General features: G+C 43.2%; 2 protein-coding genes across 2 annotated transcripts in view; one reads left to right on the forward strand and one right to left on the reverse strand.

Moving 5' to 3' along the window:
* vipas39 (VPS33B interacting protein, apical-basolateral polarity regulator, spe-39 homolog) overlaps positions 1–17,469 on the reverse strand; it is a gene marked incomplete at its 5' end in the record, with an annotated part of 107,176 nt that overhangs the window by 27,735 nt on the left and 61,972 nt on the right. The window lies entirely within an intron of this gene.
* LOC306962762 (E3 ubiquitin-protein ligase RNF182) lies at positions 1,054–14,747 on the forward strand. The gene is made up of 8 exons (XM_079556038.1): positions 1,054–1,450; positions 4,971–5,081; positions 5,151–5,227; positions 9,789–9,933; positions 11,897–11,958; positions 12,029–12,185; positions 13,316–13,467; positions 14,389–14,747. The coding sequence occupies exons 2-8, from the start codon at positions 5,057–5,059 to the stop codon at positions 14,584–14,586; spliced, it is 816 nt and encodes a 271-aa protein (XP_079412164.1). The 5' UTR covers positions 1,054–1,450; positions 4,971–5,056; the 3' UTR covers positions 14,587–14,747.

A 17,469-nucleotide genomic window follows, 5' to 3' on the forward strand; every position in this document is an offset into this window, starting at 1 on the left:
ACATACTTTAAAAACTGAAAAGTTATAAAAAAACATTTCAACATATTCAGTGTTTATTTTCAGAAGTCACAGAGCTGACTAGGGCTGTGCTTTAAACTTTTAATGTTTTAATTTATTGAAAGTCTATGGAGATTCTGAATGGGACTCTTTTTACTTTACTTGTTGAGGCTATTCCAGTCAAACTGCAGTTGAATGTGTTTTAGGGCCATGGTTGTATTTTCAACTAATGGGTGCAGTAAAAATAGGCTGGATGAGCGACGTCAGATTAAATGTCAATTTTAATCCATTCTTAATCCAGTTTAATGCTTTTTAATTACATTTAAAGCCTTTATAGCTGCGGGCTGAGCTGGACCTGCAGTGCACTGATGAAGCCTTTTGGGTGAAGAGGTGAAACGTTCGGCACTTCAACTACAAGATGACTCTCATTGAAGATGGACTAGTCCCGTAACTGAGAGCCTACATTTAATCTCTTAACACCCACCTGAACCGGGCACATGTTCTCCAGTTTGGCTTCACCCAAATCTAAAAGCTAAAAAGAAAAGCAGAAAAATAGCGATAAAAACAAAGATGAAAACGCAACAAAAAGCGATAAAAGAGCAACAAAAAGTGACAAAAACATGACAAAAAGCAATGAAAAAAAAAGACGAAAAAGCAACAAAAAAAAACACAAAAAGTGACAAAAAAGCTACGCAAAAACATGACAAAAAATGCAACAAAAATGGGACAGAAATGCGCCAAAAACACAACGAAAAAGCGCCAAAAAGCAATGAAACAGCAACAAAAAGCCACAAAAAGTGACAAAACACTTCAAAAATGTGACAAAAATGTGGTGTTGCTCTCCAGCTCCAGACCAGAAGCTTTTGGAGCTGGAGAAAATGAACTCGATTCTGGCGGGGGTTAAGGTGTTAAAGCCTTAATCTTAGTGCCTTAATTCCCTTAATTCCCTTAATTCTCAAGACTTTTTTTGTTTGTTTTTTTATTCTCTTTTTATTTATTTGGTTAATGGCGGAATGTCCTTCTCCCCGAGCGTTTTCCCGCTGCTGCGGCCGTTGCCACGGTAACCAGGGCTCTTTCCCGCCGCGCCGCAGTGACACGCGCGCAGTGACGACGAGTGACACGGAGGAGAAGGAGACAAGATGGAGCCCACGATTTCTACAAAATAAACAGCGATAACACCGTCCGCACCTCCGCCAGAGCCTCCCCGGGGCAGAGCATCCTCCGCCCGCAGAGACACACGGAGGAGGGCGGTCAGAGGATGGAGCTGCTCACCGTGTGTCCTCTCTCCGTGTGTCCTGACCTCCCGGGAGCTCCTCCGCCGTCTGCCCTCCAGCCTCGCCTCTGTGAGGGGACCATCAGCGCCGAGTGAAGCCGCTGTACAGAGCCGTGAGCCCGGGTAGCGCCGTGTCTCTGTCCGCTCCTCTACACAAGCCGCCATTACGGCCGCGAACAGGTGATTCACCCCCGGCTTCAGTCATGTCTGTGTCTCTCGTTATTCTGCTCTCTTTCTTTTTGATTCAGTTTGACTCTGAAGTCTTTATTCCATCAGGCTAAACGTTCAAAACTCATTTGTATTTACAATTTTGGACCAGCAATTGCACTTAAATGTGGTACAGGGAGGAAGTGGAAAGTTATATTATAGGCTACAGGTCATTCAAATCATTCAGAATGAGTAAAACATGCTTAAAATGTCGCAGAGAGTGATTCAGCTTCAATACAATATAGCTAAAACTGTAACTAACTAAAACCTACTGTCAATTAGTTTAGGTCAGGATTTAGTCCAATGATTCTTTTTAGTTTTAATATGAACTTAGTTCACTGAACCTAACCACACCTGCCCTGATGCTGATAACCCATTACACAGGTCAAATACTGGGAGCTTGACTCAAACATGGAAACTCAGATTAAAGCCGTTATTTGTGTCATCATAGTAACGATGATTAACCATGAAATTATGTCAATTAACCGATTCTTCTTAGTGTTTGCCTAAATCTTAATGTCCTGTAGCTACTTCCAATGTGTCTGATACAAACATATGCAAGGATATAGGGTGCTAGTGTACATGTTTTTACATGTTTTTAGCCCCTTTTTTCCACTTTGACTTCAGTTTTTAGGAGTCGCCCCAAACATCTGCAGGTTTTTGTCCCAGTTTTCGTCTCGTTAACGACTTGAAACATATTATTAATATGAATAAGAAATACTTTAGTCCCTGGTCTTGTTTCTGTGCAGCGGTTTATTTTAAGCCTCTAATGTTTTATTCAGTGAGTCTGGAGCAGGATTTATCTTTTCACCGGCTCCCGTTCAAAGGAAGTATTAAAATTGCTGTTGTACATGTTTGTGTTAGGAGGTTTGGGTTATTAATAGATGAGTTTCGCATTGGCCTTTTTCAATACCGTGACTTAAGCGATACTTTCTGCAATACCAATACTAAAATATGTCGTCTAGAATCAGAAAACAACAATAATGAGGGAAATAATTGGGAAAAGGAGAAAAGAAATTAGGAGGAGTTCAAGTATCTCGGGGTCTTGTTCTCAGTGAGGGACGGATGGAGCGTGAGATCGACAGATGGATCGGTGCGGCGTCAGCAGTGATGCGGTCGCTGTATCGGTCTGTCGTGGTGAAGAGGGAGCTGAGTCGGGGCAAAGCTCTTGATTTACCGATCGATCTACGTTCCCGCCCTCACCTATGGTCATGAGATTTGGGTCATGACCGAAAGGACAAGATCGCGAATACAAGCGGCCGAAATGAGTTTCCTTCGCAGGGTGTCTGGGCGCACCCTCCGAGATCGGGTGAGGAGCTCAGTTACCCGGGAGGAGCTCGGAGTAGAGTCGCTGCTCCTCCACGTCGAAAGGAGCAGCTGAGGTGGCTCGGCATCTGTTCCGGATGCCTCCTGGTCGCCTCCCGCGGGAGGTGTTCCAGGCATGTCCTAGTGGGACAAGGCCTCGTGGAAGACCCAGGACACGGTGGTGGGACTATGTCTCCGAGCTGGCCTGGTGTTTCCTCGGGGTCAGAACAGCTGGAGGAGGTGTGTGTGGATCGGGAGGTCTGGGCATCTCTGCTGAGGCTGCTGCCCCCGCGACCCGGCCCCGGATAAAGCGGAAGAAAATGGATGGATGGATGGATGGGCAAACATTGGATAAAAAAACATAAGAAATGGGGGAAAAATCATTTATTTCAGCTGAAACCAAGTCACTTCCTATAATCCTCAAAATTTGTTTTTTGTGTGTTTTATTGCGTTTTTGTCACTTTTTTTAATCACTTTTTATTGCATTTTTGTTGCCTTTTTGTTGCTTTTTGTTGTGCTATTGTTGCTTTTCTGGTCCGTTTTTGTCGCTCTTTAGTCACTTTTTTTGTTGCGTTTTGATCCTCGTTTTCTTTGTTATTTTGACGCTTTTTTCCAGAAGTTTTTAGATTTGGGTAATCTCAAACTGCAGAAAATGTGTTCCGTTCATGTGGGGGTTAAGACGTTAATCTACAGCCTAAACCCTTTGGGTCGTGCTGTACAGGGAATAATGGAAATGTTTATTTAATCTTTAAAGAATGAAATGACAAAATAAGGATGGCACATCAATGTAGTTCATCCAGACAGAGATACCAGTGGCGGCTGGTCCATTATGGGCGGTGGGCGCCGCCCCTCCTGTCAATTTTGCAAATAAAATAAAAAGTTTAAAGTTTAGCAAAATCCTAACTTTCTTATGTACAGGTGTTTTTTAACACTGGCGTGAGGGGGAGCGGAGGTGAAGGAGGTGTCATTTTGTCTGCCTGGTTCATCTTGTGCTGTAACAGCCTCATAAATGTGTAGTTCCTCGGGGCGGCGAGGAACAGCGCCCCGAGCATCTAACCAATGGCGCTCTGATATGGTATAAAAACGTCACCAAATATCATTAATTCAACCAATCAGAGACGCACAATAATAAATCCCCGATGGCGCTTGGCCTCAGCGTCATCGGAGATTTAACAGGTGAAAGACGAGGAAGCTCTACTGTAAACAAACACGAGGAGCTCGTTGTTGGAGCAGCTCTGAGCTCACGGACGATCGGAGGAAAAACCGGAGAAGCTTCGTGTTGTTTCCTGAGAGGAGGTGAAAGGATTTAGTCAAACTAATGGACTTGGGACAACTTTCTTCAGTCAGAAGTCACGTCTAAACGGACTTTCCTGGAGGTAGCATGGCGATGCTAACTAGCTCGTCTGCTTTAGCTGCTGCTTGTTTATTTCACACTTTGGGACAACCCTCGCTGACTTGGACACTCATGTCCCAGGACGTGGACATTTGATGGAGAGAAGATTCAGGACCGTGAGCAGGAGCTACGACAGGAGAGGGGAACGTCATTCATTCACTGAGGGAAACAGAGGTGGAGCTCCAGGTGCTACAGGAGGAGCTCCAGGTGCTACAGGAGGAGCTCCAGGTGCCTCGGAGGAGGAGGACTCTCGTCTATACGTGAGCTGCACATTATTTCTGACTGGATCATTTGTCTGATGGTTTATACGGGTTTAAACCTGTGGCTCTGAGGCTCATAATGAAACCACAGCAGGTCTGGGACTAAAACTGTACATGAAATCAAAGAGGAAACACCTCCTGCCTTTGTTCTGGTTCTGTTGGTACAAAACACAAATCAGTGGTTGAATAAAACTAAACAATAAGTTTTGAATATATTCTACATAAAATTGTATTATTAAATGCCCCAAAGATAACTTTCTTTTTAAAGTTAAAAACAATGTTTATAAGTATCTTCTAAAATATATTTGAAGGTAGGTAGAGGCAACAGCCCCCCCTGGTTTTCACATCACCAGCCGCCACTGAGAGATACTCACATATTTCTTTATTTGGTTGCAACATAGAGTAAACAATAATGCGTTTCGGCATAAGCCTTCCTCAGAGAGTTTACGTTTTATTGTTTTTTAGTAGTCGACAAAATAAACTACTACTAAAAAACTCCTCTCTTCTCTTTCTGATACATTTCATGTTTTTGTAGAAACTTTTTCAATGTTTTAAACCTGAGGAATCTGCCGCTGAAGGAGGTGAACCAGCCCCATCCAGATGACTGCTTTTTAAACCCTGATGGACTCCGCCCCCCAGAGCCCAGGTAACACCCACGTGTGACACGGTGGCACAGTGGTTAGCCTCTTACTTCACTGTTTATTTATTTCTTCAGGTGAGACGTTAAGACCCGCCCCCAGTGACCTGGTCTCGGCCAATAGGATGAAAGAACCAGAGGAGACGGACGGCCAGGTGAGCAGCCCCACCCCATTTAATCCCAGTAAAGTGATAATAATCCCAGTGTTCAAGGGATAATAATCCCAGTGTTCCCAGTGTTAAAGGGATAATAATCCCAGTGTTCCCAGTGTTAAAGGGATAATAATCCCAGTGTTCCCAGTGTTAAAGTGATAATAATCCCAGTGTTCCCAGTGTTAAAGTGATGATAATCCCAGCGTTTCCAGTGTTAAAGTGATAATAATCCCAGTGTTCCCAGTGTTAAAGTGATAATAATCCCAGCATTCCCAGTGTTAGAGGGATAATAATCCCAGTGTTCCCAGTGTTAAAGAGATAATAATCCCAGTGTTCCCAGTGTTAAAGTGATAATAATCCCAGTGTTCCCAGTGTTAAAGTGATAATAATCCCAATGTTCCCAGTGTTAAAGTGATAATAATCCCAGTGTTCCCAGTGTTAAAGTGATAATAATCCCAGTGTTCCCAGTGTTAAAGTGATAATAATCCCAGTGTTCCCAGTGTTAAAGAGATAATAATCCCAGTGTTCCCAGTGTTAAAGTGATAATAATCCCAGTGTTCCCAGTGTTAAAGGGATAATAATCCCAGTGTTCCCAGTGTTAAAGTGATAATAATCCCAGCATTCCCAGTGTTAGAGGGATAATAATCCCAGTGTTCCCAGTGTTAAAGAGATAATAATCCCAGCGTTCCCTGTGTTAAAGTGATAATAATCCCAGTGTTCCCAGTGTTAAAGTGATAATAATCCCAGCATTCCCAGTGTTAGAGGGATAATAATCCCAGTGTTCCCAGTGTTAAAGTGATAATAATCCCAGTGTTCCCAGTGTTAAAGTGATAATAATCCCAGTGTTCCCAGTGTTAAAGGGATAATAATCCCAGTGTTCCCAGTGTTAAAGTGATAATAATCCCAGTGTTCCCAGTGTTAAAGGGATAATAATCCCAGTGTTCCCAGTGTTAAAGGGATAATAATCCCAGTGTTCCCAGTGTTAAAGTGATAATAATCCCAGAATTCCCAGTGTTAAAGTGATAATAATCCCAGCATTCCCAGTGTTAGAGGGATTATAATCCCAGCATTCCCAGTGTTAAAGGGATAATAATCCCAGCGTTCCCAGTGTTAAAGGGATAATAATCCCAGCGTTCCCTGTGTTAAAGTGATAATAATCCCAGAATTCCCAGTGTTAAAGTGATAATAATCCCAGCATTCCCAGTGTTAGAGGGATAATAATCCCAGTGTTCCCAGTGTTAAAGAGATAATAATCCCAGTGTTCCCAGTGTTAAAGTGATAATAATCCCAGTGTTCCCAGTGTTAAAGTGATAATAATCCCAGTGTTCCCAGTGTTAAAGGGATAACAATCCCAGTGTTCCCAGTGTTAAAGTGATAATAATCCCAGCATTCCCAGTGTTAAAGTGGTAATAATCCCAGCGTTCCCTGTGTTAAAGGGATAATAATCCCAGCATTCCCTGTGTTAAAGGGATAATAATCCCAGTGTTCCCAGTGTTAAAGGGATAATAATCCCAGTGTTCCCAGTGTTAAAGTGATAATAATCCCAGAATTCCCAGTGTTAAAGTGATAATAATCCCAGCATTCCCAGTGTTAGAGGGATTATAATCCCAGCATTCCCAGTGTTAAAGGGATAATAATCCCAGCGTTCCCAGTGTTAAAGGGATAATAATCCCAGCGTTCCCTGTGTTAAAGTGATAATAATCCCAGAATTCCCAGTGTTAAAGTGATAATAATCCCAGCATTCCCAGTGTTAGAGGGATAATAATCCCAGCATTCCCAGTGTTAAAGGGATAATAATCCCAGCGTTCCCTGTGTTAAAGTGGTAATAATCCCAGCGTTCCCTGTGTTAAAGGGATAATAATCCCAGCGTTCCCTGTGTTAAAGGGATAATAATCCCAGCATTCCCTGTGTTAAAGGGATAATAATCCCAGCATTCCCAGTGTTAAAGTGGTAATAATCCCAGCGTTCCCTGTGTTAAAGGGATAATAATCCCAGCGTTCCCTGTGTTAAAGGGATAATAATCCCAGCGTTCCCTGTGTTAAAGGGATAATAATCCCAGCATTCCCTGTGTTAAAGGGATAATAATCCCAGCATTCCCTGTGTTAAAGGGATAATAATCCCAGCGTTCCCTGTGTTAAAGGGATAATAATCCCAGCATTCCCTGTGTTAAAGGGATAATAATCCCAGAATTCCCAGTGTTAGAGGGATAATAATCCCAGTGTTCCCTTTGTTAAAGTGATAATAATCCCAGCGTTCCCTGAGTTAAAGTGGTAATAATCCCAGTGTTCCCAGTGTTAGAGGGATTATAATCCCAGCATTCCCAGTGTTAAAGGGATAATAATCCCAGCGTTCCCAGTGTTAGAGGGATTATAATCCCAGCATTCCCAGTGTTAAAGTGGTAATAATCCCAGCGTTCCCTGTGTTAAAGTGATAATAATCCCAGCGTTCCCTGAGTTAAAGTGATAATAATCCTAGTGTTCCCAGTGTTAGAGGGATTATAATCCCAGCATTCCCAGTGTTAAAGGGATAATAATCCCAGCATTCCCAGTGTTAAAGGGATAATAATCCCAGCGTTCCCTGTGTTAAAGTGATAATAATCCCAGAATTCCCAGTGTTGAAGTGATAATAATCCCAGCATTCCCAGTGTTAAAGTGATGATAATCCCAGCATTCCCAGTGTTAAAGTGATGATAATCCCAGCATTCCCAGTGTTAGAGTGATAATAATCCCAGTGTTTCCTCTGTTAAAGTGGTAATAATCCCAGCATTCCCAGTGTTAAAGTGATGGTAATCCCAGCATTCCCAGTGTTAAAGTGATGATAATCCCAGTGTTCCCATTGTTAAAGTGATAATAATCCCTGTGTTCCCAGTGTTAAAGTGATAATAATCCCTGTGTTCCCTGTGTTAAAGTGATAATAATCCCAGTGTTCCCAGTGTTAAAGTGATAATAATCCCAGTGTTCCCAGTGTTAAAGTGATAATAATCCCAGTGTTCCCAGTGTTAAAGGGATAATAATCCCAGCGTTCCCTGTGTTAAAGTGATAATAATCCCAGAATTCCCAGTGTTGAAGTGATAATAATCCCAGCATTCCCAGTGTTAAAGTGATGATAATCCCAGCATTCCCAGTGTTAAAGTGATGATAATCCCAGCATTCCCAGTGTTAGAGGGATTATAATCCCAGTGTTTCCTTTGTTAAAGTGATAATAATCCCTGTGTTCCCAGTGTTAAAGTGATAATAATCCCTGTGTTCCCTGTGTTAAAGTGATAATAATCCCAGTGTTCCCAGTGTTAAAGTGATAATAATCCCAGTGTTCCCAGTGTTAAAGTGATAATAATCCCTGTGTTCCCTGTGTTAAAGTGATAATAATCCCTGTGTTCCCAGTGTTAAAGTGATAATAATCCCTGTGTTCCCTGTGTTAAAGTGATAATAATCCCAGTGTTCCCAGTGTTAAAGTGATAATAATCCCTGTGTTCCCAGTGTTAAAGGGATAATAATCCCAGTGTTCCCAGTGTTAAAGTGATAATAATCCCAGCATTCCCAGTGTTAAAGTGATGATAATCCCAGCATTCCCAGTGTTAAAGTGATGATAATCCCAGCATTCCCAGTGTTAGAGTGATAATAATCCCAGTGTTTCCTCTGTTAAAGTGGTAATAATCCCAGCATTCCCAGTGTTAAAGTGATGGTAATCCCAGCATTCCCAGTGTTAAAGTGATGATAATCCCAGTGTTCCCATTGTTAAAGTGATAATAATCCCTGTGTTCCCAGTGTTAAAGTGATAATAATCCCTGTGTTCCCTGTGTTAAAGTGATAATAATCCCAGTGTTCCCAGTGTTAAAGTGATAATAATCCCAGTGTTCCCAGTGTTAAAGTGATAATAATCCCAGTGTTCCCAGTGTTAAAGGGATAATAATCCCAGCGTTCCCTGTGTTAAAGTGATAATAATCCCAGAATTCCCAGTGTTGAAGTGATAATAATCCCAGCATTCCCAGTGTTAAAGTGATGATAATCCCAGCATTCCCTGTGTTAAAGTGATGATAATCCCAGCATTCCCAGTGTTAAAGTGATGATAATCCCAGTGTTTCCTTTGTTAAAGTGGTAATAATCCCAGCATTCCCAGTGTTAAAGTGATGGTAATCCCAGCATTCCCAGTGTTAAAGTGATGGTAATCCCAGCATTCCCAGTGTTAAAGTGATGATAATCCCAGTGTTCCCAGTGTTAAAGTGATAATAATCCCTGTGTTCCCAGTGTTAAAGTGATAATAATCCCTGTGTTCCCAGTGTTAAAGTGATAATAATCCCTGTGTTCCCTGTGTTAAAGTGATAATAATCCCAATGTTCCCAGTGTTAAAGTGATAATAATCCCAGTGTTCCCAGTGTTAAAGTGATAATAATCCCAGTGTTCCCAGTGTTAAAGTGATAATAATCCCAGTGTTCCCAGTGTTAAAGAGATAATAATCCCAGTGTTCCCTGTGTTAAAGTGATGATAATCCCAGTGTTCCCTGTGTTAAAGTGATAATAATCCCAGTGTTCCCTGTGTTAAAGTGATAATAATCCCAGTGTTCCCAGGTGAAGACACTGAGTGTGGAGCAGCTGGAGCTTGAGTGTAAAATCTGCTATAGTCGTTATGACGCCACCAGCAGGAGGCCCAAGGTACTGCAGTGTCAACACCGACTCTGCTGCAAATGTCTTCACCGCCTCCTCCTGCAGACTGGTCAGTACTGCACATATTACGGTAATACTACTGTTACTAGTACTTTTACTGCCACTGTTACTGCTACTATTTCTGCTCCTGCAAGTGGGTCAGCAGCCTTCACACACTGATCCTGAGACGCAGGATCAATCAATCAGCTGAGGAGAGAAAACAGCAACAAACTGGAGGATTGTTTAGTGTAAATCCAATAATCCACATAGAGCTGACTTTATTACAGACGACACTCCCTAAATCAGAGTCTGTGCTGGATTTAACCAGAGCTAAATGTTGTTAGTGCTGCAGCGTCTGCAGTGCAGGCTAATGATGCTAACTAGCCGCTAACTCGCGGCTAACAGTTTTGGCCATTCTGACGCCATTTTCGGCCCAGGGGCTTATGCAACTGAAAAAACTAACCCAGCGACTAAAAAGTCCTCAGAAAATCCAAATTAAAGAGATACAGCATGTCCATACTGAGCGAAAATGAGCTGCAGCAAAACAATGAAAATGCTGAAGCTACTGGATAAGTTACTATAAACACACGAGAAAATCCACACAGAGCTGTGGTAAAGACGAAAAGAGACCATTTATCTGCAGTAATAAGTAACAATAATATTGTTGAATAAAAATAGATAAATGAATAAAGCACAAGCATTGGGAGCTTTTGGACATGGGCTGTTCTGTCTATGATGGACAGAGCAATAAAAAATAAAAAATATATTGAATGAAAATAAATAAATAAATGGCATCAGCACAATTCTGATATAACTGTTCTTAAAAGTGTCGCCTACTTTACTTAAGGAAATGTAAATGAGTAAATTAACTAATTACTAACCAATCTGCTGTGAAAAAAGTAAATATGTTGAAGAAAATGCCTTGTACTTGTATCGGTATTCGGTATCGGCGAGTACTTAAATCAAAGCACTCGTACTGGTTTTAGAAAAAGTGGTATCGGTTCATCCCTAAATTAGATCAGTTATTTTGCTCAAATAATATCATTTATGACCTGACTGACCAGCTCTGGGCCCCCCCCAGCTCTGGGCCCCCCCCAGCTCTGGGCCCCCCCAGCTCTGGGCCCCCCCAGCTCTGGGCCCCCCCCTGCATCCCTAGTTTCCCTCTTTCTAGTTTATTGGGCTTTAGATTTAGCTAACATGTGTCAGGACATTAAGCTTTAGATGAACTATTTATTTTATGTGTAAGGCAAAATAAATGGTAGAATTTGGAGCCTGCTGTGTCCGGCACCTTTACATTAAACGATAATTATCAGAAATAACTGGACGACACGGAGGCGTGAACCATCCGGCGCTCTCGCTTTTCCACCTTCATTAGTTACTCAAAGTCCTTTACATCAAAGAACCAGTCAAGCCCGCTCTGCCGCCTGCGCCGCCATCAGTCCTTTCAAACACACTCACTGTGTGGTTGATTCACAGTGGCTTTGTCCAATGAGTGCGTTTACGTCGTTACATTTTTTAGATACCGGTCCTTTAACAATACTTTTTGCGATACCTATATTAAAATATTTGTCATATAGAACCAGAAAACAGATAAATAATTTATACATTTTCTTTCCATTTCATCTCTTTTACATTTGTATCATTTAACAACCAAGAAACTAAGGGCAGAAAAACATTTTCTAAATGTTTCATAAAGCAGTACTAAGTAACTTGTTTGCCTTAATAAATCCTTTTCGTTATCCCTCTGTAATCATTTTCTGGGTTCAACTCCAATGTCAAGAAATGTGGGGAAATGGGGGGAAATTGTGTAAATAATAATGGGGCAAAAATAGTAAAGAAAATAAATAAATAAGGCAAAAATGAGTGGGCGAACTAAATAAAAATTGACCAAAAATAGGGGAAACAAATTGGGACTGAAACAACCAAGTCACTTCCTTTAACCCTGTCCCTGGAGCAGCAGCATCAAAACCTGGATCTAAAGATTTTCTTTCGCTGCTTTCCCGATACCTGTAACGTTGCTCTTCTTCCTTTAGGGGAGGAGCTGGTGGTCACGTGTCCGTTCTGTCGACAGGAAACTCACATCCGACACAACCAGGTACTTTACTGATACTTCATCATCACCTCATGTACCTGCATGTACTTATATACACGGTGTATTTGTGTAGCTGTGGCTGATGGAGGAGGACACGCAGATCCTGTCCGTTCTCGTCAAAGACCAGTTCCAGAGAAGGAGCAGGATCTCCACCAGGATCAACGTCCAAACCGATCCCAGGACCGGCTCTGGGTCAGGGGAAGTCCTACTGAGCCCCGCCTCCCTGTCAGGTAAAGCCCCGCCCTCCTGTCAGGTAAAGTCCCGCCCTCCTGTCAGGTTAAGTCCCGCCTCCCTGTCAGGTAAAGTCCCACCTCCCTGTCAGGTAAAGTCCCGCCCTCCTGTCAGGTAAAGTCCCGCCTCCCTGTCAGGTAAAGTCCTGCCTCCCTGTCAGGTAAAGTCCCGCCTCCCTGTCAGTCCCGCCTCCCTGTCAGGTAAAGCCCCGCCTCCCTGTCAGGTAAAGTCCCGCCTGCCTGTCAGGTAAAGTCCCGCCTCCCTGTCAGGTAAAGTCCCGCCTCCCTGTCAGGTAAAGTCCTGCCTCCCTGTCAAGTAAAGTCCCGCCTCCCTGTCAGGTAAAGTCCCGCCTCCCTGTCAGGTAAAGTCCCGCCTCCCTGTCAGGTAAAGTCCCGCCTCCCTGTCAGGTAAAGTCCTGCCTCCCTGTCAGGTAAAGTCCCGCCTGCCTGTCAGGTAAAGTCCCGCCTCCCTGTCAGGTAAAGTCCCGCCTCCCTGTCAGGTAAAGTCCCGCCTCCCTGTCAGGTAAAGTCCCGCCTCCCTGTCAGGTAAAGTCCCGCCTCCCTGTCAGGTAAAGTCCCGCCTCCCTGTCAGGTAAAGTCCCGCCTCCCTGTCAGGTAAAGTCCCGCCTCCCTGTCAGGTAAAGTCCCGCCTGCCTGTCAGGTAAAGTCCCGCCTGCCTGTCAGGTAAAGTCCCGCCTCCCTGTCAGGTAAAGTCCCGCCTCCCTGTCAGGTAAAGTCCCACCTCCCTGTCAGTCCCGCCTCCCTGTCAGGTAAAGTCCCACCTCCCTGTCAGTCCCGCCTCCCTGTCAGGTAAAGTCCCGCCTCCCTGTCAGGTAAAGTCCCGCCTCCCTGTCAGGTAAAGCCCTGCCTCCCTGTCAGGTAAAGTCCCGCCTCCCTGTCAGGTAAAGTCCCGCCTCCCTGTCAGGTAAAGTCTTGCCTCCCTGTCAGGTAAAGCCCCGCCTCCCTGTCAGGTAAAGCCCCACCTCCCTGTCAGGTAAATTTTGGGGGGAAATGCGGGGGGAAATGGGAAAAATGGGGTAAAAAATATAAATTAAGAAAAAATAAAAAAGGTTTAGGTCCTGGTATCAGAAAAGTAAAAGTATCAAAAGTAGGTGTTTTCTGATCCTCAGACTCGGACTGTCTGCTCATCACCGTCCTCGAGGTCACTGAAGACTCCTCCCTGAACGCCCTCAGCGCCATCTGCAGACCCACAAGCTCCGCCCACTGCCACCTGCCGCAGAAGTGCAGTGTCCCACGCTGCCTCATGGGGGCGCTGTGCTTCGTGAGTCTTTATGTGTTTGTTTATGACGAGCCTCAGACTTTTCAATAACGGACAGAGACAGGTTTAAATGGTTTTATTTTGTGATTTATTAGTTCAAACATTTGCTCAGAGGGATTTTGGATCAAGTTTAGTTTTTGAATAATATAGTTATTATTCGTTTTTGGTTTAAAGCTCAATAAATCTGTCAGGAATTAGATAATTATGTAAAAGTCCTCGTTCCCCCTGGGCTGTTCTCAGATCTACTCCTCGACTCTCCAACAATTTAGTCAAGAATGTTTGAAAAATGAGGAAATTCTTTTTGGGGAAAAATGGGGAATAAATTAAGAAAAAGTGGGGAAATTAGGAAAGATCGGGGGAAGAAATTGCAAAAGTTTGGGGGGAAATGGAGACCAATGGGGGGGGAAATTGGGTAAAAAAAAATTGGAAAAAATGTGGTAAAAAAACGGGAATAAATAAGAAAAAAAAATGAATACATTTGGAATAATTTGGGTAAAAATGGGGACTCAATGAAGAAAAATGGGTAAAAAATGTTTAGGTAAATGGGGTGGATAAGGAAAAATTGGGAATGATTTTTGTAAAAAAAAAAAAGATCACAAAAATAGAAACATCACGATAACGATATATTAGAAGATATAGATATATAAGATATGCTGCTCTGATGGAGCTGAGCGGAACATAAATTATATCGTGATATAAAACATTACGGCGATATGGCCCACCCCACTGAAATCTGTACAAAAAAATGGATAAATTAAGGAAAAAATGTGGCAAAAATAAGGAAACATTTTGGGAAAAAGGGAAAGGGAAGAATGTTGAAAGCGAAAAAAGAAAAAAAAAAACGACTATTCAAGCTAAAACAAAGTCACTTCCTGTATTCCTGACCCTGGACCAACAGCATCAAAGCGTTACCCTCTCCCTCAGGTGTACTTCTCGTCCCTCCCCCTGGGGATCTACCTGCTGATGACGGCGCGGCTGTGGGTGGGCGTGGCCCTGGTGGCGTTGGTGCCGCTGACGCTCCTGGCGCTGGTGCTGTACGGCTTCTGCCAGTGTCTGATCCAGGAGGCCGTGGACGCCGCGCAGAGACTCCGCCGAGCGCCGCCGCTGCCGCCGTCTCCGTGACGACGGGAGGACACGCCCTCTGTGCCCCTTCAGACGCTTCAGGATTTCAGCCGTTTTCCAAAAGTCTGTGTCCGATAAAGAGCCGTAAAACAAAGAAACAGCGCCACCACATGTTGGTCAGTGTGAGTGAAGGACAGTGAGGTATTTGCGCCGCTGTTTCATTAAAGAGGGGGTATTATGCTTTTTTCAATCACATAGCACCAGTCTATATCACACTACAATGATGACCAAACCTTCTGTTGGTCTGTAAATGCAGTCAATTAGAATAACTGCCTTGTATAAAATGTCTCTCTCAAAATGGCTGTAGTGAATGTCTTGAAATAGGCCTCTGTCTCTTTAAGAACCTCTGACCCTTTCAGACACGCCCCCTCCACACGCTGTCTGTGGCATCAGTGGGGAGGGGGCTCTGCTGAGGAGCAGTGGTTGGTTACTCGGCTGGTGACGAAAGCTCGGAGGCGTCTCCAGGAGGTGGGGGCGTTCCTAGGAGGACTCGGGCAAACCTATCCCTAAAATGGCCGCCATCAGAGTTTTTACAGATGACTCAAAAATACATGAATGTGCCAAGGCAACACTTCAGGCATGTTTTTAATGAGGGAGTGACATAATAACATGATGTAAAGCTTGAAAAAGTCCATTTTGCATAATACCCCCCCTTTAAAGGTCCATTATGTCGGTTTGCAAGCGGAAAAAAGGAAATTGATATTAGTAGGGAGGCACGATCCGATACTGAAAAAAATACGATATCGGATATCTGAATCTGAACCGATACCTGTTTTGGCTCTCAATGTTCTAAAGACACAACTTTCACTAAATCTAAGTGAATATGAACCCCCACCTGAACCCCCCATTTCCTCCAGTTTGGCTTTACCCAAATCTACAAGCTTCTTAAAACAATAGTCAAAACAGCGACAAAAACAAGGCAAAAAATAGGATGAAAACGCAACGAAAAAGCCACTATGTAGCGATTAATGTAGCCTTAAGTTATTTACCCAAAGATATTCAGAGCAAAAAACTGCCGGAAAAGCAACATTAGCGCAATAAAAAAAAAAGCCACAACAACGTTAAAAAAAAGAGCGACGAAAACATGGCAAAAAAGTTACGATCACTTTTGTCAGTCTTAGCGTTCAAATGAGGCGTCCTTCTCGCCTATAGGCTGTGAGCTCGAGAAACTTTAAGATTTGGATAAAGCATCTCTGGATATTAGTGCGTGTTGACCTTTAGTGACCCAGCGGTTGTTAATGTCCATCACGGCGCCCTCTGTGACGCTCCAGGGTTTTTAGGTTTTTTAGGTTTTCTGAACAGAATGTAGCATTACCATGGAGACGGTTACATCAGCAGAAAAAACCTTCCAGAAACACTAAAAACGATGGATCCTGGAGCGTCGTAGAGCTGCGGTTCTCTGCCCGTCTTTACCCACAAATACTGACAATGACATCTCTCCAATGTCAAGAAATGTGTGAGAAATGGGGAATCATTTGGGGGGAAATTAAGGGAAATGTGTGTAAAAAAATTAGGGGAAAAATTGGGAATAAATTGTGAGGAATAGGGAAAATATGAGTAATAAAAATGAGCAAAAATGAGGGAACGTAGAAAAGTTTAAATCATCGACTGGACTGGGTTTTGGTAAAGTTGAGAATGTTTCGCTTCGAGTCACAGAAGCTTCTTAGCTCCTTTGGTCAGAAAAAAAAAGAAAAATTAGGGAAAGAATTGTGGAAAGTAAAAGATTTAAGCAAAAATAATAAATAATTGTGGGGGGGAAAAATGTGGCAAACATTAGGCAAAAATTAAGTAAAAAATAGGGGGAAAAAAACGTATTAAAAAAAAAACTATATGCAAAAAAACTAAAAGATACCAGGCTGGAATTGTTTAACAGTACCCAACCCTACTGACCACATGGCACTGATTTCACTGACTCTAGCGAGTTTTAATCGTTGCAACGAAATCCTGAAGAGACTGATCAAAGTCTGTCATGTAAAGCTCCACCTCCTGCAAACGGTTCACTCCTGGTCCTGGTCCTGGTCCTGGTCCTGGTCCTGGTCCTGGTCCTGGTCCTGGTCCTGGCCCTGGCCCTGGCCCTGGCCCTGGGACTGGTCCTGGTCCTGGTCCTGGTCCATGACAGAGCGATACTTGGGGTGAGCAGCATTTCTCAGCCCAAACTCTCTTCTCTTCGATCTTCAGCCATTTTTCAGCTCGACGACGATGACCTCAAACTGATGAATAAACTGTTTCTCACTTTCCTTTCACAGCTTTATCTTTGTCTCAGTGACGTTTGTGTCGTCCCTCACAAATACAACTACTTTCTGACCTTGAATTAATGCATCCGATACAGAAACATCGTGAAGGGTTGGGGGTTTTGTTCCAGCCTTGAGCCTCGAACACGTCACGTTTTTTATTTGTGCAGCTCTTTACAGTGAAAGAAGAGTGATCAGCAGCGCTGTGCCACTGTCAGCCAATCAGAGCTGCCGTCCATGTGCCATTAACACTGTAATAATAACGTCATAAATGTTCAATAAATGTTGATCTGAAAGAAAGTGGGGTTTTATTTTTACGGTTCATTCAAATTAAATTAAAACAGGTTTAGTTCATATCATTTTGCATAAATGTGTTTTTATTTGTATAATTCTTGCTATATCTAAGAACAATAAAAGAAATAATACTTAATATTGGGGAGAAAACAGGTCTTGAGAAGGGCACAGGGCAAAGGGGCAGGTGCTTGAGCACCACCTGCGCTCTATCTGTGCTCGTCCCTGATTGGTGGGTTGTAGGTTCTAGAATGTGATGATGTCACAGGACCCAGTGGCCTGGGACATGAGTGATACCGGACGGCATCTGTACAATATCCAAATGAGAGCGGGGTACAGGAAAAGTGGATGGCAACCGCAG

Source organism: Gobius niger (assembly GCF_951799975.1).
Source record: "Gobius niger genome assembly, chromosome: 5".
Taxonomy (NCBI): Eukaryota; Metazoa; Chordata; class Actinopteri; order Gobiiformes; family Gobiidae; genus Gobius; species Gobius niger.